Raw genomic sequence first — 21,417 nt, forward strand, 5'->3', positions numbered from 1 at the left:
TTATGTATTCATATAGATCTATTAGTTTGATACATATAATCTTAGGACATACTATATTTATTTGTTTTCCTGGTTAAATTTTTCTGATATGTTTAAAATATTTGCAATAATAAATGAAAATGGCATAATATTCAAGTTTTGTATAATTAAATCTGATTTTATGTAAGAGTTTATTGTAATATTAATATACAATAATGTATCTTATCTATGTATATGTAACAAATTAGAAACTTGTTAATTGGAAAGATATGTATAATTCTTAAAATAATACTTAAAAAAGAAAGATTTACAAGCACATATAGATTGCATTTCATAAGAAAATAATTTAAATTTTTGAATATTTTTCACTTATGTCATAATTACTGCCCATAAGTATATGCCAATAAGATTTATCAATTCATAAAAATTCCTATTTACAATAATGAAATGCAATTTCATATAGAACTATCATTTATCACTTTGTTCCAATGATAGATTCTACGCTAAAAGAGATCGTCGATTTCTTCTCCAAACAAGGTCCACTTTTAGCAGCAGAAATATTCTTTTGATCGTTCACAGAGGAAGTAAAATTGTTAAAACTTTTCTTCGTCTTACGAGGTTCCGCGACCTGTTCAAACCACGGGATCGTGGAATACATACTTGGGAAGGGTTGTATTTTTTTCGAACCTTCGGATTCTTGTTTGTATTCCTGATTTTGTGACAAACCATTCAACAATGGAGCGTCTGCGGTAACTGTAATAAAAATATGCTATCAATGTACAAAAATACCGAACAAAAAATGCTAATATCATAGCAAATAGTTAATCGACGATAATAAAGTATTATTTATGATTCTCCAGAGTTTTACATATGTTAAAAACAGCTGTCGCCATACGTGCGATACTTTTTACGACTACCTATGAATCCTCCTCTTCTTGTAGTTCAAATAATATCAAAGAATTCATGTAAAATCAAGGAAGACCATAAAATAGGAAAAGAATAACAATTCAAACGCGAGAAAATTGAAATTAAAGATACGTTTTCTTTCTATTGATTTACTATATAAATACTAACTATAAATACTAACATGCTGCAGGTAAACCGTGAATCGTTTTCAATCCATAGAATCCTTGGGTTACGCTAATGCTGGTTTGCGTAAAATGTAATTGATGACGTTGAATATTCTTCCCTCTTCGACAGACTGGTGTTTGATCTGTTTTCAGTAGATACGGCGAAGCAGACGTATCAATCGGGGTGTGACAAACCCTTGAAACGTTTTCACCGAAGAAATTTCCTTGAGCCTGTTGTTGTCTTCTGAGTGCAACTTGAGCGGCCATCACCCGTTGCCTCTCGACCACCAGCAAACAGCAAGGACAACGACAGTCCTTCCACGCACACGATCTTTTGTGACCCTTCAGTCCGGAAATTACACCGTGGTTCCTACATCTAGCGCACTTTGGACTCCTCAAACGTTGCTCGATTCCGGAATTCACTTGAGTCGAATTACCGCTTTCGGTCTTCATCTTAAATCGTTGTGATACTCTGTACAGAGAGTATATCCTCTTCAAGATTTACACGAATAATTACTATTTCTTGTTTCTATCGCATAAAATTTATTCGTGGAATATTATAAGAATTATTGTTGGGATTATACGCTGTGCAGTATATGTTGGTACTACATTTCATATTTACAAAGAAATTCAAAAGTTTCTAATAACCACTACGTTTATGGATTATCGATTCTTCAGCACGACCGGTTTGTTAATAAATGTGACGAAGTTAAATATTAGTTAGTGACAAAATTCGTATATATTTCATGGAAGAAATCACGTGAATTTAAACTCGTTCGCCGATATATCTCGCGAAACACCCGTCAATTTCCCTTGTTTCCAGCTTCCTGTAAGATTCTACCCGATGAAACAGTCAGTGTACACTGTTGAATGAGTTATATACATAGTGGAATCTTTTTCCCTCTGTCGAAGGAGGTGTCTCCGCATCTCCTCCTACCAATTCAAAATGTATTTTTAGAGAAGGAACATGTTGGGATTGGCTCGAAACGCGATGTAACTCCGCCACTTTTGTGGACCAGGAGCCAATCGAGGCCAGCTTGGATCTCGTTCTTCTTATTACTGTCAACTTGTATCACCTCGAGAAAAAGGCAAAGATCTTCGTTAAACCCGTACAACTTCTTTGATTACGGCCACCGTGACGGAATCCTACGGATCTTCCGTAAGCAAATAGGCACAGAGAGCGGTTTTATACAAAACGGCTAAGATTTATCGAGCATGACTCCTTGCGGGCAACAGAAATGCGCGTGCTTATTTACCCTTACCGACAAAAACAATTTGTATGAGACACATCGATTTATCATCGTCCAGATTAAAATAAATGATTCCTGTATTCGTTCTTCTTTACACTACAAGTATACTATTTTCAAGAATTTAAGAATCAAAATACAACGATTAACAAGTATCGTATTTTGTAATTTCTATATCAATTTGTAGAAAAGAAGAAATGGCATATAAAGTTCTGTTTAGTTTCCCTTTGAAACCTAAACCTGACGCTTCCTCTCCATCCGTCAGAGTATATAGATTTTTATCCAAGACAAGGGAAGAACATAACATTCAGGTTTCTCCAGCACTTAACTGCTGCCGGAGTCGAAAGAACACTCATACGTTAAGAAAACATACTCGAAACTAATATTAACTGTGCGTTGGCAACATCCGAGAGGATCGTATTAACGAGCTCTTAAAGCAAGATCACAGAAAGAATGCCATGTGGCCGCAGCTGGCGGTGTGTACCGTTGTTAGCCGAACGTGATTCTCTCTCTTCTATTTTTGCAGTACGGAATAGGACGAAAAGGGGCAGGAAGATTGCACTATCCTTCGCTTCCCGATACTCGAACGATATTATATTTTTAGTTGTAACCGAAAGCGATCTCGTCTTCTTGGACATTCGATGACGTCTCCACGGGTGAACTTTAGTAGCCATTTTCCACGTATAAACTGTAACTCTCAAAAGATTCGTATTCGACTAGTCACTTAAGTGAAGTACTAAGATATAAAATTCGAATGTCGATGAAGAAAAGATCGTTCTCTTAAAAGAACGATAATGCCTGTTAAAGGAATTTTTTTTTCTTCGTAGACGATGAAAAGAGCGAACGATCAGACAAGTTTAAATTTACATCGACGCCGGTAGGCACGCGTGAAACGTACCGAGGAATTTGCCCTAATGAGCGTGGAACGAAGGGGTGTCACTTTAGACGTTTCTCCGTTTTTCCTATCGGACATGGACAGCTTTGCTCGAGGGTGTTGTCAGTACGGCAAATATGTTGACAGGTCATTCAACATCTTCCCATCGTTTGCCCGTGGTGGACCCTCGTTGAAGATGCGTGACTGAAGAGATGTTGCACCTCGGAATATCCATAGCTAAGATTGGCCCTCCTCGAGACTGTCCTTGCGAGAACAACGTGCTCAACGAACCAAGAATTTTAACAAGAATTATTAATAACGAGATAAAATGAGAGCGTAAAATGGGGGGAAGAAAGAGAGAAAAGAAACGAAAACGTTTTCTCCTAATTTACTTTAGGATTAAAAGTAACTTTAAAACTATTTTAGAATCGTATTAAAAAAGAAGAGGGAATGGTAAAATTGAAAATCGAGTATCAAAAGTAGGCAATGTTCTTGGCTTTTTGACAACTTTTCGACATTTGCAAATCGACATACTTTGCATTTGTTCGCGTCCTGGGGGCTCTACGCGAAACACGGTAACCCGAAATCCTGGTATACAAAAATTAATAAATCCATCGATTTAACAATTGCAAAAGTCCCTCACGGTTGAAATCCTCGCGCGTGCCTCTCAAATGCGCGCTCGTCGGAAGTGGAACAAAACGTGTGGGTCTCGAAGTTACAAACATGTTATGTAATTCAAAATTCAAAGGATAGATTAAACAAACAAAATATCGCGACAATAAGCAATTAACCTTTCCGAATAGTTCCAAATATATGGTAAAATTTACGTAGCAGCGACGTTGCGATATTTGTAATGCGATCGTTCACGAAAGAAGTATAAAACTTCTCGATTTTAAATATCGTTTCATTCATGTAAGGTAAGATGTGTTGCGAAGATACATATTCGCACGTTTTAAAGATATTCTAAGAAGAGCGACTTTGAAATGCAAATAACAATTCAGAAATACAATTCTTGAAAAACTGTATCATACAACGATAGAATATTTTTAGTTTATTGCCGATACTACATTTTTTTGACATAGTTATAACGCTGACGAACAACCAGTGATCAAGCTCAATAGCGATGCCCCACTGTACCGATAATTTTGTTTGGTACTTAAGCAAGTTTATCGTGGGTTTCACGGGAATGCTCTTCTTTTACGTGGTTTTCCTGAAAGAAAGGTAACTTTTAGCTACGGGAGCGAACCGAGAAAGCAAACACAGCCATCGTAAAAATACGTGTGTTACAGGGAATACAGTTGCCTATGCAAACCGAGAGCAAGAGAACTCTTACGGCGTAAAGGGGAAAAGTGAGTCACGTTGGTCATACGTGCGAGATTTCTTCCATGATTTTTCCTGTTGTCTTTTCTTTTTTGTCAATTAATAAATAAATGTTCTTATTACGTATATATATGTCTACATACTGATATATGAAACTGATTATAATATCCGAAAGGATATCGCGCATCGTATGACCAGCAATATCATGTGCATAGCATAATCATAAGTTCTAATACTTAGTACTAATTCCTGCCCTTTAGACGTTCAGACAGATGCGACTGCAGAGAAGGGTAAGCATGAAATCATCGATAATATTCATCGAAAGATGATATTAAAAATTCGATAAAAATGTTATTGTCTTCTATACAGAGCTCGGATCAAAACCTATGCTTGCGGCTGTAAAAAACGTTTGGACATGTAAGGACATTCTGTCGTAACAGTGATAAGACGTTCGATTTTTTTTCGTATTATTTTAAAAATTGACATATGGCTTTTAGGGTATAGGAAGATTCGGGAATGTTTTCTGGAGAACGACCCAGCTATCGCATCGAAAACCGCATTTGTATTAGGAAAAGGTCTTCCTAAAAATGACAATGGTAATTTCGACTTCCCCAGCAAATCGCTGTAAGTCTTACCATCGTGAATGGTTTTCACGATTCAACAATTCAGTGATCTCATGGTTACTTCGATTGCAGACGTATCATCGGTAAATTGCATGTGCTGTGTAACGTTGCTCAATCAGAAAACTAAGGTAAGCGAAAATGTATTGTTCGAGTGGAATGCGATCGTATTAACGACAAGAATTTTTTACGCGAATTAGTTCACAGAATCAACCATGAGTGTACGAAGAAAACGATTAAGTAGACACTGTATTTATCGCCATTGCAGCGGTCTCGTATGCCCCCGGAAGTTAGTGAAAAAAAGAAAAAACAGGCAACATTACGTTCACCTACGCGTTTCTCAACAGGCTATTTCTGATTATTGGAAAGTGTCCGATAAATCGGTACATGGTGAAAATAATATTAACGAGGCTCAAATATATCAAGAAAATACAGGCGGGAAGGAAAAAACCATAAAAATAACTCACGAACATAAAGAAGAAATATCGAAGAAGCATGATAAATATGCGGCGGAAGAGATTGAAAAGGATATGGTATTAAAATCAGAATGTAAATCTCCGTGTGTTTACCCTAATAAGCCTTGCAGTGATTGCAGTATCTCTTCATTATCTCTACGAATAGCTGAAACTAAACACGAAGAGAGCGAAAGTATTAGAAAATCGAGTAGTTTCAAACACATTTGTGATAGTAATACGGAACATTTTTTAATGTACATGCAGGAAGATACCTCTAGTGCTTTGGAAAGGAAGAGTAGCTCGTGTAGAACTAGTAAAATCGATACATCGCACGAACGTTCAAAGAAAACTTCGAGTGAAAAATGTTCGCCAAGTGGCACAAGTTTCGACGAAACCACTAATACAGATGACTATATGAATTCGATTTTGTATTACGATATACGAAAAAAATTTGCGTCTACTGCTAAGAAAAAATCATCAAAAAATTGTTTGAAGATTGAAAAAGGCATTGAATTAAAATTGACTCCTGAAGCAGAAATAAAAAATACAGAGAAAATTAGTTCACATCAAGAGTCGGACATTGATAGAATCAAAAGTAACATTTCGGACAACACGCGGGTATACTCTTTGAAACAAAAGCAAAAATATAATTCAAAACGCCCTATAAATAAATCGGCTACAAAATTGCAAAAGAAACTTCCATGTCGTAACATTGAAATTGGTTCAGACATGCAACAGAAAGATACTTACCCTGTTTCTTGGTATAAAAATACAGTGTATCAGAGAAAGCTGCCAAAATATCCTTGTCAAAGCTGTTATTGCGATGCAAAGTTAGTTACGTCACTTTTTAACATTGATCAATACACTGTAATATAATACTAAATTTTATCTCCGTTACCAAAATGCATTTTCTCTTTTCAGAGCACGTAATTATGATGATTCCCGATGGAGTGGCAGTAAAAAACAATCCTTCTCAGATTTGCAGCCCTATTCTTCGTTTAAACCACAATACAATACGTTATCTATGAATTTGCAACCGCAAAGGAATAATTCTCCATATGAATGTCTGAGAACGAAGAAAAAAATTGATTCAAGGGCCGATTATAAATTTTCATCGTCTCATGAAACTCGTTCGTCGAAATTCAAACCACAATCGATGCAATATAAAGAGAAACCGACTTTGGTCATCTTCAAAAACAGAAGATCCAATAGATCGAGGAATTCGACGAATTCGTTATATAGTTCTTCGACCACTTCTACCAGTACTATTAAGAGACCTGTTCACGACAATTTAGTTACGTCTCAACGTTCAACCTATAAATCATCACGTTATACGATGCCTTCGAGTGATCAATATAAGCATAATAAGAACAGCGCAAAAGTAGATACTACTTCTTCGTTGTCTTCATCATCAAGCTTATCATCGTCCAAACGATTTCATTCTTGGACAGTATTACCACGAAACGCTGTTTATCATAAACAAGAACCGATTTCTTCGTCTTCGTGCACAGACGTTCACAGATGGAGAAGAAGATACTCGGAAACGAAGAAAAGGACGAGTTCGTATCTTTCATCCACTACCTGTTCTTGTTCGTTGTCACCGTTATCGACATTTAGAGATTATTGTTTAGAGGAATCGGAGAAGGAAGCAAGGCAAATTAAAAAGTCGCGGAGAAAACCAAGATTTCGTGCACAGAAGAAGAAAATAATATACACGGATGAACGTCACGTTAGATGGAATATTAAGAATATGTATTAGGAATAGAAAAGTAAAAGGAAGAAAATGAACAGATATGAAAAGCATGGAAAGAAAAGAATTATTGATGTAAGAAGTATATTTTAATCATAGGTACACGTGAAGAAATCACAATCATAATTTATACCTCGATATTATTTAAATAGAAAGTCCACGCAACAACGTTGGTAAAGTAACATTTGTGACATGCTCTATTCTTTTAGTAGAACCATCGATAAAGACATAATTCAAGCGTGAACTCGGTTAAATCATAAATTTATCGTGTGACGATGAAACGTAAGCAACAACAGTAACGAGTACACGTAATTGGCAGGTACCGAGTTAGCACTGAAACTCCGTGAATAAATTGGACATGGTGCAAAGGAGTGACGCGTCCCGTTGGACGTTTGGAAAATCTGAAACTCGATTAATATGCGTCGTGTCCGTAGGTGAAGAGTCTATAAGTAGATCTTCTACGGACACGAACGTCAGTCATATTCATATATTATGTTCTGACCTGGTAGACGAAACCTTCCTTTACGCTAACGAGATATCTGCAATGGTTAACACTATACATACATCAGGCAATGCCACGATATACATCTTTGCCAAATATCTCAACTACAATTTCGTTGTTGTGAAAAAAAGGACAAAGGATTCTTTCGCTTTATTATGTGTAATCGTAGACTTTTGAATGAAGAGATCTTCCTTTTTCTTATTATTCATAGATAATGTATGTTCGTCTCTTCAATTTGATAAAAATGTATCTTTATAACATTATTGTGATGTATCGTTTTTCATAACTTTTATGAAAGTTAAATAAAATATGTTTACTGCCATCATCATAGTTTGTAAAATATTAATTGAAGTTCTTTTCCAAATTAGTGATACGAGTTGAGTGATTGTTTAGGTTGAAAAGAATTTCAGAATGATTCTTAACGTCGTATCGATGTCTGTGCATACAAAGTCTTTTTTCCAAAGTTCTCTCGTCTTAATCTACTCGAGAATCTCTCTGAATGGCAGGCTTTGTAAAGGAAACGTCGCAGCTGCGTCCCTTTCGCCTCGTATTTTGCACGCATTCCGATGAAATAAAACGAGAACAGCAAGGGTGCCGACTTCAACCGAGAAGAAATATTTCGAAACGGGATGTTAAATGAGCGAACTGTCCAACTGTCACTCTACCTAGTACCCAGTTTCTTTAGCACTTAGCGAAAATATGAGCCAAAATGAATCTATATATTTTCGGTGTCTATGTTACAAATATACGCGTAACGCTTGTACGTTAGATATTATTTGTTAAAAAGACTCTATTCTAAAACTATATTTTCATTCTTATTCGTCGCTTTAATTTCGATGAAAAAAATAGAATTATATAATGCAATGTATAAATTTATTTTTGAATGAATTGATTTTATTTGCATAGATATACATATCTAAAAATCACTTAATCTATCAATACTTATTGGACCAGGTATACAGAATAAGGAATAATTGTATTTTGTTTAAAGCACTCTCCGATCCATTCGCTTTTAATAATTGTTAACGATGCCTGGGATTTATTGTCAATTAAATTTTGGAGTTCAATATCGGTGGAATTATTATTGATAAAAATATTTGTCACAGAATCGTCAATAGTTTCTCTAATAGTACCACCCATAAAACGAAATTCAAATTTTGATAAATCTGATGAGTCATAAAAATATGCCACGATACCACGAAATAGAGAATAAGGTGATATTTCACTATCAAATAATTCTTGATCTATTTTTTTCATTTCTGTATAACCAAATTTAACATTTTGCTCCTGAAATAATTTTATATAAAATTTAAATTACCTATAGAAATTTGATTTAGTAAAATAAGTAAATGAACGTGATACCGTATCTTCGACTTTTTTGAACGAACGTAATAAACTCTCTTCGTCAGCATCTATAGTATAGTGATCATAATAATCATCATAATATTGTGCTAATCGTCGTTTCGTTGATTCACGACTACATATCAAATCCCATGGTAAAAAATCTTGTAATGACGACCAATTTTCTTTTTTGGTAACCCGTCTAAACCAATCCAATGTTACCACATCATACTTTTTACTTTGTATGATGCAACTTGCTCTTACCTAAAGAATTTTATTCATATGTCGACTATTCGAACAGTATTAATTGTTAAATTAAGATCCAAAGTTGATAGTAAATAGCACATTTACCGTTTTAACGTTACCAACAATAATACAGTAATTTTCCTTTAAAGGGTTTTGTACAACATTTGCTCTGTGTTGCAGAAGAATTTCTTCAATCTGTTCTTTAGGTAACTCATCGACGCCATTTATCACGCAAATTTCTTTGTCGTCAAAAAGTCGGGTAAGATGAACCGGTGGATTGTCATAAATGTTTGGTTTCATTGATTTCTCTTCATATTTTATTGAACGTTGTTTCTTTGTCTTACGTACTTTACTTTCACGTGCTTCTTCTATATCTTCATAAGGTATTTCTCGTTTTGTTAATTTCTGAATTGGTTGCGTATCCTTAAAAATAACAAAAATATTTGTTATTTATATTGTAATGATATAACATGCAATAAATCATTCAATTATGTACCTTAATTAATAATTTCAAGTTATCAGTTGTACAAACGTCATACCACGGTTTATCAGTTCTAACACTTGTAACTCTAGGAAATCGTAAACTGTATCCGGTTGGATAATTATTACTACATATCATTTCCGATGCTTTTATGGTCAAAATGATGGAATTTTCAGGACGAATCCATAAATTTGGCTCAACCTAACATATTAAAATGATACTAAAATATAACGAATATTTACTTCCGTCAACTCACCTTGGGAGGCACGACATTTTCAGGTCGTTCTGTTTGCCACTTATCTTTAAACATTCTTCCGAGTTCTTTCAATGTATTCATAGAAAAACCACTGTTGACTGATACTACAGATAAAAATTTTGTAGGATTTTCACCAGGAGTTTTTGTAGAAGAAGCTACGCCCATTAAAAAGCTATTTACTAAACCCATAAATTTTCTACCGTAATAACCACCGAGAATAATTAAATCTATATCGTGTACCAAACCTTCAGAATACTAAAAGATTATTATTTATAGTAGCAACAAAAAATTATAACAATGTAAGCAAATATTATACAGAATATTACCTCAGCTTTTATTTTATAACAATTAGTACCATTTCGTACATTTGGTTTATATTTACTATCACATTCTTTTACTACAATTCCTTCTTCTTTATTCCTAATACTTTCATTGAATATTTTACATAATTCCTCGCTTAAAAGCAGAAATTGTATAAATTTACATGTAAAAATTTCTTTTTTTTTTAAGCTGTCAATCATAACCAATTACCTTCTAGAAACTTTAGTAGATTTACATAATAAAAGGCAACCTTCTTCCTCTTTAAATACATCTTTTAAAATTTCAAGTCTTTTTTCATAAGGTTCGTTATTAAGTAAAATATCATTATGCATAATAATATCGAATGCAACAAAACATTGTTGATAAGGACTATCCTTTGAGAGTTTCTTAACATCATAGTTCATTCCCTTTGAGCCTAACAATTTCCTTTCTTTATGCCAACCCATTAATTCACCATCTAAAATGACTGATTTTACTTGAGGATTTAATAATCGACCAAATACACCGCTCATAAAACCTGAAATGTACAATTGTATAATTGGTACCATCATAGAGATCATGTCATCTTCACAAAAATATATATTTAGTTTAATTTATATATAACATATTCTAATCAAATTGCAACACATATATACCTGCAGAAGTAGTTTCCCCAAAACCAGGCTTATTTGTAATATCATACCCTTGTCTTGTAAAATACTTATATTTGCCATTTTTCATATGTATTTGAGATCGCTCGCCATCATATTTGCATTGCACAAAGTATTGTTTTCTTCCATTAAAAAGTTTCTCTACATTCTCAATTTGACATTCTTCTAATAACATAGGCTTAAAATGAGAAAAAACTTGAATATCATGATGATATCTCAATTGAGGATCATATAATGTGTCACAAATTTGTCGCAAATTAGATGATACATTAAACAATGAATCTGCATCTGGATGAAAAACTAAAAAACACATATCATTGTTAAATGACATTGTTCTAAATATATTTTTTTATATATTTTTAAAGTAATATACAAAAAATAAACCTTGCAATATTTTTTTCGTTCCAATGCCAAGATTCAAACTTTTTAGAATAATTCGTGTTATCCATTTGAACTCTAATGCATTTAATTTCCTTAATAAATCTTTGAACGTTTCATTTCTTCTTAACGATAGATTATCGAGAATAAAATTGATTTGTTCTATTGAGATATGAGAACCTTCACGTTGAAAACGATTTTGTAAAACCCAATAAGCTTTATCCGCAAAATTGCAACGTGTAATATTTTTTGCAGTTGGAGTTCTAAAACATTTTAGTTCCTTTTAAGATTTATGATTATAGCACACTATTAATACTAGGAAAAAATAAATATTAATAATCTTACTTGTACTGTTTAAGTTTAATTGCATCCTTACTGTTTTTCCCGAAACAAAATATACGAATATAAATATCGGCAAGAGACTTTTCTTTTAAATTATATGCCTCACGTTCTCGTTCAAGATCTGGTAAGATTAATCTTAATATAGGAAAAAGTGAAACATCCTGTAAAAGAATTTTATTGAAATATTATGATTTTAATACAGATAATCATTAACAACTTTAATTTAAAAATTCAAAATTTTACCATATCTGGATACTCAGTTTTTAATTCATGACCCATATTACGACATTTCTGAAAGAATTGCTCCAAAATATCAGCTTTCCTAGATATTCGCGATTTCCTAGTATCTGTTTTAGAGATTTTCTCGAATATACCGCACAATTCCACAAATTCAATTTTACTAGCTAATGTTCCATTCATTTTACTCCTGTACAAAAAAGAATAGAACTCATTAATTATTTGAAAGGTAGAATCAATGTAATTTAAGAGATGAGATAGTTTATTTATAAAAATCGTTTAATTTCTATAAAAAATGCTTACATCTTTATTTACAACATAACATAAGTTTATAAATCATATATAGTAATAATCATATACTGTAAATAACTTTCTTAAATTAAATCGTGATATAATTTTCAAGATACATTCTTGCTAATAAATAGTTTTCAGACTGTAGATAAATAAGATGTAGATTAAAGGCAGCTTCTTTTCTTAAATCTAAAAGATATGAATTCTTTTTAACTAAATCTCCAGGGTCCTTATCAAGTACTAATTTATAAAATTGTACAGCTGCTGGTAATAAACCAATTTGATGAAATGCACGACCCATATTGTAATATGTTTCTTGTTCACCATCTTCGTTACGGAGTTGAGAATATTTCTTCAAGAAAGCAATAGCTGGAATAGAAAATAACAAATATTTTTATAAATTTTAAATTTTAAAATTATAAATTTTATAAATTTTTTTTATGAATATATTTCCTAAAACAAGATTTTAAATAAATTACGATCTCTAATTTATTTTTCAGCTGTAATTACCTTGACTTACAAGTTGATTCTTCTTAGCAGAAAATTTCTGGCATGCCATTTGTAATAAAGTTACACCAATAAGTAATGCCAATAAGGCACTGGGTACTACTTTGAAAAGAGAAATATAATCATTAAGAGCATATTTATACGTTCCCGAAATAAGACAGTTGTTTGCATGCATTATATGCAAGTATGAAAACACATCTTCCCTTCCAAGGAGCCGCATGATAAATCTATTGTGTCTACAATCTTCTGCTTTTTGCACAATAATATTTAATAAATTCCAAGAATTTGGTTCCTGACAAACGCGTATTAATTGTCGTACGATATTATATCCATGATAAGAATCATTGTTATAAATACAAGAAAGTAAGCATAAAAACATGATATGAGAATTCCTTTTCTCAAATCTTTTAGATGTTAAAGCACTAGAACAGATTCTTTGTAGTAATCCATACTTTTTTAATGTACAAGCCAGTTTACACATTTGTAAAAGTAAGAGAAATTCTTTCTTCTCACTTAATTCCGTATTATTTAGAAATGATGGTGCATTTTCTTCTTCAAGTTTTTCGCCACGGGATAGTCGATGAAGTTGCAATGTTTCCAAACGTTGTCGTACTGCATATGCTCTAGTTAATGCATTTAATTCAGCTTTGTTTCTTATGTTTGCGCAATGTCTAGAGAAAAGTAACATACCAGATTGAAAATATTCATCATACTTTTTTACTTTGAAAAGGAGTAATGTCCTTTGATATATTACTTGTGGATCTAAAGTATCTGACTCTGGATCTTGATTAAGAACTTCTATTGCTTTGTTATATTGACCTTTTAATTTATACAGCTTAGCTAATGCTGTTCTTGCACCTAAATGTTGAGATGATAATTGTCTAACAACTTCATATGATTTTATTGCTTTTTTTAAGTCTTTGCAACCAACCCAACATTCCGCATGCCGTAACCATACTGCAGCTAAACTATAATTATTACTATTGACTAATGGTTCTAATAGCATTAAAGCGTGTTTAAATTCTTTTTTCCCCATTAAAGCTTCAGCTATATCTAAGAAGAGATCGCCAGAAATTTCTGGATTTTCATTTAAATAAAAGTTGGGTAAAAAATTCTCAGCTAATTTCATCTGATTCAATTCAATAAGTATTACAAGAAATTTTGCCTTCAAGTCAACAACAACATTATCTGGCACTCCACAAGATTCTATTTCACATATATTGCTATCTTCCAATTCTTCTTTTTTCTCATTTCCAAATCTTTTTATTATTAAATCAGAGTCTTGAGTACCATCAATGGTTTTATATTTTACCCAAATGCTGGTGTATGTGGTTAAAATATTTAAACTTCTTTTAAACTTTTTTAATGCTATTAGAATTTCAGTCATGATATTAACTTCTTCTAGAGTAATGAAACTAGGACATTTTGAAAAAATATTTTCCATTGCTTCTAGTGCTTGTTCATTATTGTTCTCTTCCATGTATCGTTTGGCTAACATTTTAGCATACTTAATTATGTTTATACCATCTTCAGGTTCTAATTGATGAACTAACTTCAAAAATCCTTTTAAATAAGCTCTTTTATCTCCATTACGATCTAGAAGTTGAGCTCTTGTTTCATATAAAGTTACATCTTTTGGATTTGCCTGAATTGCTTTATTATAACATGTTATAGCTTGTTTTATGTCTCCACCTTCAAGAGACATATTAGCCAATCTCACCCACTGATCTGCATCTTTTGGACTAAGATGTGCTGCTATCAAAGCAAACTGTAACGACTTTTCTGGCTGATCTGTTTCATATATCATTGCTAATGTATGAAATGGTTCTGGAGCACTTGGTACTTGTCTATAGAAACATTGAAGAATTTATATTGCTTTATTTATTATTATCTAGGAATGACACATCATCATTTGAAAAAATACACTTGCCTGATTATTTCCATACATATCTGAGCAGCTAATTCTGTATCTCCTCTAGCATATCTTAAATTTGCTTCACCCATAAGACCTTGCAGAACAGGTGGAAGTGTCCTTTTTTTCCGTTTATGACGTATTTGTCCTCCACTTTGTGGCTTTAACGCTTTAGACTGAATTACTTTATTTGTTTCTACTTCTTCATTCTCAAAATCATTTCTAAAATCAAGAAAGTTTGTTTACTAGGAATTTTATAAGAATACACAGATCCATATTAGGCTGCTACCTAGAAAAATCAAATTCTGCAGTTTCTAAATCTACATCTTGATCCATTCTAGAAGAATATTCAGAGAATGTCAACTCTCCATTTAAAAACTGCTTTGTTAATTGATCCTCTTCATCTGCAGTTATTAATAAATCATGATCTTCTTCTTCTGTGGTAATATCCATAGCAGAAGTACTTTGTCTTGAATAAACATCTGATATGACATTTTGTGGCACATCTTCTATTTCTAAAGCTTGTGCTTCAATAAATTCTGTGATATCAACATTCATGTTATTTAAGGCATTTTCATCTAATTCTTCTATAATCACAGGAGCTATTGCACTTTTTTCATCGAACGCCATATTTTTATCCTTGAACTGTATTATATGCACTAAATGTTATTACCAAATTATTCACTTTTCAATCACACCACAGAGCACTAAAATAAATATAGGACTAAATTCATGTATCTTTAAGTTTAAAGATTTACACATTAAATAGAGATAATACAATTATCACACATAATATTTGATATGTGATATGAATAATAAAAAATATATTATTTCTTAATAAATTATTATTGATGTACAATAAAAATACATTAAAAATTTTTATTGCAAGGTACTGATTTTATATATGTATTAAGAGATATTTACATTATAAATATACAAATATTAACATTTACAATGCATGTTGATCGTGTGTAACATAAATGTCATACAATACGCATATTACATCTACATCATATCATGAAAACACTTTTTATACAATATTATCAATAATTTGTACACATTAACATTAACATTCGTGTACTTATATTGTAAATTAAATATTTATGAGAAATAAATGTATATAAAAGGTTAAGTTACCACATAAATTGTTTACCTTTTATTAAAGTTCTAGTAGAGTGATTAATATTAGATTCCTGGCACAGATATAACTTTATAAATATACATTTGTCTTAAACATACAATTATTATATTTTTATTTCTGCGTCTACAAGATAACAACTTATACTTTTGATATTGACATCATCACTTTACGATGTGAAGTTCTGTAAACAATACGATAGTAAACTGCATTATGATTTGCTTGTCCGTTATTTGTTGGCACAATTTATGTATAATAGAGTATATGAGTTGTAATACAGAGAAGTAAGGGACGTAAAAACATTAAACGAAAATGTATGTTGCGAATACTTTGATATTTCATTTGAAATGGATTTTTATTTTAAGAATGTTGAGGTTATGACATCAAAACAAGGTTTTTAACAATAAAAAAACATCTGTATATGTCATTTTTAGATTTCTTAAACATTAAATAAGAAATTATTATATTATCTTATTATTGCTCGAAACGTTGAAAAAAAAGCATGGGCAGAGAAAATACAATTTAATAAATTATGTCTCTCTACTACATGTAAGTTTTATAAAGTACAATATGCATGAATTGTAATCTCAATTACATTTATATAAACAGAATTGATTACAAGTTATTTTAATATTTTTTATTTTAACGTTCAAATATAAATAGAAATGTAGTAGTTTATTATTAAAATTTAAAAAGAAAGTTTCTTTTGTTGTTTTCCAATATCATTTTAAAATAATTTATTCTAAATTATATTATATCAGAAGTAGATGATTCTATATTTTGAATATTTATTTCCTTATTTAACAATTATATGTGATATATGATATTAATTTTCTTATGTATTTTTCAGCTGATATTAATAGTATGAAGCCACATACATGTTGGCTATATGTCTCTTTATTATTACTACTTAATATTGTGATTCGATCATCTCGTAATCAAGTAAATTGTTTATTAGAAAAAAACAATTCTGTAAACTCTGAACTTAATAATGTACCTAAATTACCATGCCATGGCAATAGCCCTGAACAAGTAAAAGTCCATTTTACTAGCAGAATTGTTGAAAATGAATACATTGTTGCATTTAAAGGCTATTATAAACCACATACACGTGAAAATTACATAAAAGCTGCATTGAATTCATCTGGTATTCATAAGTGGAAAATTTTATTTCGTGACAACTTGGCTAGCAATTATCCAAGTGATTTTGATGTTGTTCTCTTAGAAGAAACAGATAAACATAATGGTCTTAGTGCTTTGACTGATCATCCTCTCATTAGAAGAGTAACTCCTCAAAGACTTGTACAAAGAAGTTTAAAGTTCATCAACGCATCAGAAGATGCAGATTTTCTAGAATACAAAAATTTCAAAAGAAAAATTAACAATTATGTGAGTTTTTATATTGGACATTTTAATTTTAATTTGTATAATCAAGATAATAATCAATAATAATTTTATTTATTGTGACTTATATTGAATTTTAGAACAATCAATTTTGGCAATCAACCAATCGTCACACATCACGTAGATTATTAAGAGCTATACCAAGACAAATTACAAGTATACTTCAAGCTGATGCTTTGTGGAGTATGGGTGTTACTGGAAATGGAGTCAAGGTGGGTATTTGGGATATAGGTTTTAAGAAATTGGATAAATTGAAATAATATTTATTATATACATAATAATTATTATTAGGTAGCAATATTTGATACTGGACTAGCAGCTAGTCATCCACATTTTAAAAAAATTAAAGAACGTTCAAATTGGACAAATGAAAAAACACTAGAAGATGGTTTAGGTCATGGGACATTTGTAGCTGGAGTTATTGCATCATCTTGTATAGATTGTCTTGGTTTTGCACCTGATGCTGAACTTCACATATTTCGTGTTTTTACTAATACTCAGGTATGTTTATCATTATATTCAGTATATCTACTTTTCACTTAACTTGATACATCAGAACATCCTTGCTTTTCACAGGTATCATACACATCGTGGTTTTTAGATGCATTCAATTATGCTATTCTTACAAAAGTTACTGTACTGAATCTTAGTATTGGAGGACCAGATTTTATGGATCATCCATTCGTTGATAAAGTATGGGAATTAACAGCAAATGGTGTAATTATGGTTTCTGCTATTGGTAATGATGGACCTTTATATGGGTAAGGAATTTTTTCTATATTTATTTCTCTAAATTTTATAATACACCAATAAATGGAATCTCATTTAATATAGCACTCTAAATAATCCTGCGGATCAGATGGATGTCATTGGAGTAGGTGGAATCAACTGGGAGGATCAAATAGCAAGATTTTCGTCACGTGGTATGACTACATGGGAGTTACCATCAGGATATGGGAGAGTAAAACCTGATTTAGTTACATATGGATCAGGAGTACGAGGTTCTGCATTACAAGCAGGTTGTAGAACGTTATCTGGAACTTCTGTTGCTAGTCCTGTTGTTGCTGGAGCTGTAGCACTTTTAGCCAGTGGGTTTGTACAAGCAGATGGATCTGTTAAACAAAGAGTAATTATATATCAAATCTTTATCTTCTTGTACATTTATCTCTTCTATAAATAAATATAGATAAATGTTTAATGACAAAATTATTATTTTAATTATTTTAGATTACTCCAGCAAGTATGAAACAAGCATTACTTACTTCTGCGCGTCGTTTATCGGGAGTTGGAATGTTTGAACAAGGTGCTGGAAAGCTAGATCTTTTACGAGCATTTCATTTTCTACGTTCGTATACACCTATCGCTACACTAAGCCCAAGGTAATTATTTTCTTATATTATACAGCTCATTATCTTAATATTAATTATGATCTATAAAATGGTGTATAATATAATACATAAACTATGATGCACATTATTAGTTATATAGACTTAACTGAATGTCAGTATATGTGGCCATACTGTACACAAGCTGTATATCATACTGGTATGCCTACAATTGTAAATATAACTATAATAAATGGCTTGGGAGTATCTGGTCATGTAACAGAGCTTGTATGGCATCCGTATACCGGCAATGGTAACGGTGAGCGAATCGATGTATCAGTAACTTATAGTGATGTTCTTTGGCCATGGTCTGGATGGTTAGCAGTTGCTATAACAGTTCCACCATCAGCTCGTGGTTGGCAAGGCATAGCACAAGGTTGAAATTACTTCTATTTCTAATATATTAAATAATACTCTATAATATTATTATGTTAGAATTTAATTCTATAAATAGGTCATATATCGGTTACAATTGAGTCACCACCGAGTGATGGAGAAGAAAAAGTAAGACAATCTAAAATAGAATTACCCTTAAAAGCAAAAGTTATTCCTACACCTCCCCATCAGTAAGTATAAGAAAGAAGTTTTAGTTATAGTATAGAATTTTGCTATACAACTAAAATTGAATAACATTTCCTTAATAGTAAACGTATCCTATGGGATCAATTTCACAATCTGCGTTATCCTCCCGGATACTTCCCGCGAGATGATTTGCGTGTGAAAAATGACCCACTTGATTGGAACGGTGACCATATTCATACTAACTTTAAAGATATGTATCAGCATTTACGTAATGCTGGTTATTATTTAGAGGTACTTGGTGCTCCATTCACTTGTTTTAATGCCAAAAATTATGGTACCTTACTCATTGTCGATAGTGAAGAAGAGTTTTTTCCTGAAGAGGTAATATTATACATGTTATATAATGTTCAATAACGTTTTCTGGTAATGTTTAATTAATTTAAAATTTACAAAAAACTATGTTTCAGGTAGCTAAATTAAGGAAAGATGTAGAAGAAGAAGGTCTTTCTGTAGTCATATTTGCAGATTGGTATAATGTCACTGTTATGAGGAAAGTGAAATTTTATGATGAAAATACTCGGCAATGGTGGATACCAGATACAGGAGGTGCAAATGTGCCAGCCTTGAATGATTTACTATATCCTAACTGGGGAATTGCATTTGGTGACCAAGTACGCAATGGTCAATTTACTCTTGGTCAACATCCACCTGTTACTTTTGCTTCTGGTACTACAATCACTCGGTATGTGATATAATAAATATCATAGCTAACTGTTTAAATTGTTATATATATATTAACTTTAATAATGAGATAAAATATATTTTTTACATTTATCAAGATTTCCAAAGGACGGAGTTATTCTTTATGCAGAATTACATGATCAAGGGCAGGAACTTTTGCTTGAATCAGAATCAAGATCTACAATCCCAGTGCCAATTCTCGGACTTTTTCAAACCAACGGTTATGTAAATATGAAAGAACTGTATAATGACAATTACAGTAACAACGAGATAATGGGGAAAGAAAATGTGGAAAAAAATAATATGAAAGACCAAGCAAAAATTGTATCAGGTAGAATTGTAGTATATGGGGATTCAAATTGTATCGATGACAGCCATTTACAAAAACGTACGTTTCTTTCATGAAATCTTCAACTTAGTAATTATATTATTTTTTATTCTTCAATTAAGACTAAATGTTATTTTTTAGCTTGTTTTTGGATGCTTGATGCTATACTGGAATATACAACAACAGGACATATCGCAACTGTTTTTACAGACGAAAGTCAAACTAAGGCAAAAGTTCTTGAGAAGTCTAGTATTTTAGACAGTAATGAATTACCGCAACGTATGGAAGGAAGTTATTTGAAACGTCATAGTAAAGTATTACTGCCTGAAAATACTAATGCTGGTCATATTAGACCACTTCCATCTTGTCCTACTATTACTCCTGCTATTCCAAAACCTTTAAACGAATCTGTCCCTTTGTAAGTTATTATAAATGTTATTAAATTTCATTCGATAAATAAGTACATTACAGTATGACTTTAATGTTATTTCAGAAATCTTTATAAGCCTCAAAAACTATTGTCTGTTGGAGACACAATAGTTGCTATAAATCCAGTTCTACAAGATTCAAGCCCATTATGGCTTAGAAGACGTGTTGGAGGTGCAAATATTCCTACATTACATCACGCAGATCGAAATAATATTGATGAATTAAAACAAAATGATCAAGATAATGGTATAATACTTACAAGTAAGTGGAGTTACATGGGAGGAATAATAATGGTAGCAAGTATTTTTTTTTACTTATTAAATCGATGGAATTGCTTAATAACAAAAAGGCATTCTCGAAGAAAACGAACAGTCGGTAGATTACGCAGAGTTATTCAAACAATTTCTCTACGCAGAGTGCCTCAAATGTGACTGTGTATTTGACATACCTTCAACTAATGCAAGATAATGTTCAATTATCTGTGGTAAACGCTTAAAAATATAACAAACTATATTATGTGCCTTTAAATATATAGTACTCAACATAAATCTAAAAGTTACATAAATTATTTTGATAAATTTTATGTGTTGTTGATTAATTTTGTATAGCGCAAGTTTCTGTTGATATACAGGTATAAAATGAAAGATTACCCTATTATTTCGTTTATTAAGCATATAAATGAAAAATAAAA

The 21,417-nt window shown here is 31.9% G+C and overlaps 4 protein-coding genes across 10 annotated transcripts; 2 read left to right on the top strand and 2 right to left on the bottom strand.

Annotated features, from left to right (window-relative positions):
* Nucleotides 1-151: 151 nt before the first annotated feature.
* On the bottom strand, nucleotides 152-6,441 carry LOC100743186. 2 transcript variants are annotated; one of them, XM_033320236.1, is made up of 3 exons: nucleotides 6,316-6,441; nucleotides 1,067-1,578; nucleotides 152-732 (listed from the first exon to the last, which is right to left on the bottom strand). In XM_033320236.1, exons 2-3 carry the CDS (start codon nucleotides 1,500-1,502, stop codon nucleotides 455-457), a joined length of 714 nt encoding a protein of 237 aa, XP_033176127.1. In that variant the 5' UTR covers nucleotides 1,503-1,578; nucleotides 6,316-6,441; the 3' UTR covers nucleotides 152-454. The 2 variants fall into 2 exon arrangements, with proteins under 2 accessions (XP_033176127.1, XP_012239870.1); XM_012384447.3 differs by lacking the exon at nucleotides 6,316-6,441 and adding an exon at nucleotides 3,195-3,896.
* On the top strand, nucleotides 4,999-8,205 carry LOC112212671. Of its 4 annotated transcripts, none has more exons than XM_033320229.1 (4): nucleotides 4,999-5,114; nucleotides 5,186-5,241; nucleotides 5,311-6,395; nucleotides 6,487-8,205. In XM_033320229.1, exons 1-4 carry the CDS (start codon nucleotides 5,078-5,080, stop codon nucleotides 7,322-7,324), a joined length of 2,016 nt encoding a protein of 671 aa, XP_033176120.1. In that variant the 5' UTR covers nucleotides 4,999-5,077; the 3' UTR covers nucleotides 7,325-8,205. The 4 variants fall into 4 exon arrangements, 3 of the variants coding, with proteins under 3 accessions (XP_033176120.1, XP_024222736.2, XP_024222734.2); XR_004461534.1 differs by having other exon boundaries at nucleotides 5,110-5,241; nucleotides 6,487-7,488; nucleotides 7,635-8,205; XM_024366968.2 differs by having other exon boundaries at nucleotides 5,110-5,241; nucleotides 6,487-7,124; nucleotides 7,197-8,205.
* Nucleotides 8,206-8,692: 487 nt separating this feature from the next.
* On the bottom strand, nucleotides 8,693-16,130 carry LOC100743308 (DNA ligase 4). Of its 3 annotated transcripts, XM_033320228.1 has the most exons (12): nucleotides 15,933-16,064; nucleotides 12,076-12,259; nucleotides 11,836-11,993; nucleotides 11,497-11,753; nucleotides 11,098-11,412; nucleotides 10,673-10,979; nucleotides 10,468-10,597; nucleotides 10,142-10,396; nucleotides 9,901-10,086; nucleotides 9,510-9,827; nucleotides 9,180-9,422; nucleotides 8,693-9,104 (listed from the first exon to the last, which is right to left on the bottom strand). In XM_033320228.1, exons 2-12 carry the CDS (start codon nucleotides 12,250-12,252, stop codon nucleotides 8,760-8,762), a joined length of 2,691 nt encoding a protein of 896 aa, XP_033176119.1. In that variant the 5' UTR covers nucleotides 12,253-12,259; nucleotides 15,933-16,064; the 3' UTR covers nucleotides 8,693-8,759. The 3 variants fall into 3 exon arrangements, with proteins under 3 accessions (XP_033176119.1, XP_012239914.1, XP_012239915.1); XM_012384491.3 differs by lacking the exons at nucleotides 8,693-9,104; nucleotides 9,180-9,422; nucleotides 9,510-9,827; ... (6 more) ...; nucleotides 11,836-11,993; nucleotides 12,076-12,259 and adding exons at nucleotides 12,364-12,729; nucleotides 12,871-14,714; nucleotides 14,798-15,001; nucleotides 15,069-15,438 and having other exon boundaries at nucleotides 15,933-16,130; XM_012384492.2 differs by lacking the exons at nucleotides 8,693-9,104; nucleotides 9,180-9,422; nucleotides 9,510-9,827; ... (6 more) ...; nucleotides 11,836-11,993; nucleotides 12,076-12,259 and adding exons at nucleotides 12,383-12,729; nucleotides 12,871-14,714; nucleotides 14,798-15,001; nucleotides 15,069-15,486 and having other exon boundaries at nucleotides 15,933-16,092.
* Nucleotides 16,131-16,191: 61 nt separating this feature from the next.
* LOC100743550 (membrane-bound transcription factor site-1 protease) lies at nucleotides 16,192-21,405 on the top strand. The gene is made up of 14 exons (XM_003488731.4): nucleotides 16,192-16,466; nucleotides 16,768-17,306; nucleotides 17,402-17,533; nucleotides 17,613-17,822; nucleotides 17,898-18,082; nucleotides 18,156-18,447; nucleotides 18,549-18,700; nucleotides 18,802-19,082; nucleotides 19,161-19,272; nucleotides 19,351-19,609; nucleotides 19,696-19,970; nucleotides 20,068-20,357; nucleotides 20,439-20,715; nucleotides 20,791-21,405. Exons 2-14 carry the CDS (start codon nucleotides 16,782-16,784, stop codon nucleotides 21,155-21,157), a joined length of 3,357 nt encoding a protein of 1,118 aa, XP_003488779.1. The 5' UTR covers nucleotides 16,192-16,466; nucleotides 16,768-16,781; the 3' UTR covers nucleotides 21,158-21,405.
* Nucleotides 21,406-21,417: the final 12 nt, after the last annotated feature.

The sequence above is a fragment of the Bombus impatiens genome, unplaced genomic scaffold (assembly GCF_000188095.3).
Source record: "Bombus impatiens unplaced genomic scaffold, BIMP_2.2 scf_0263, whole genome shotgun sequence".
NCBI classification, from domain to species: Eukaryota; Metazoa; Arthropoda; class Insecta; order Hymenoptera; family Apidae; genus Bombus; species Bombus impatiens.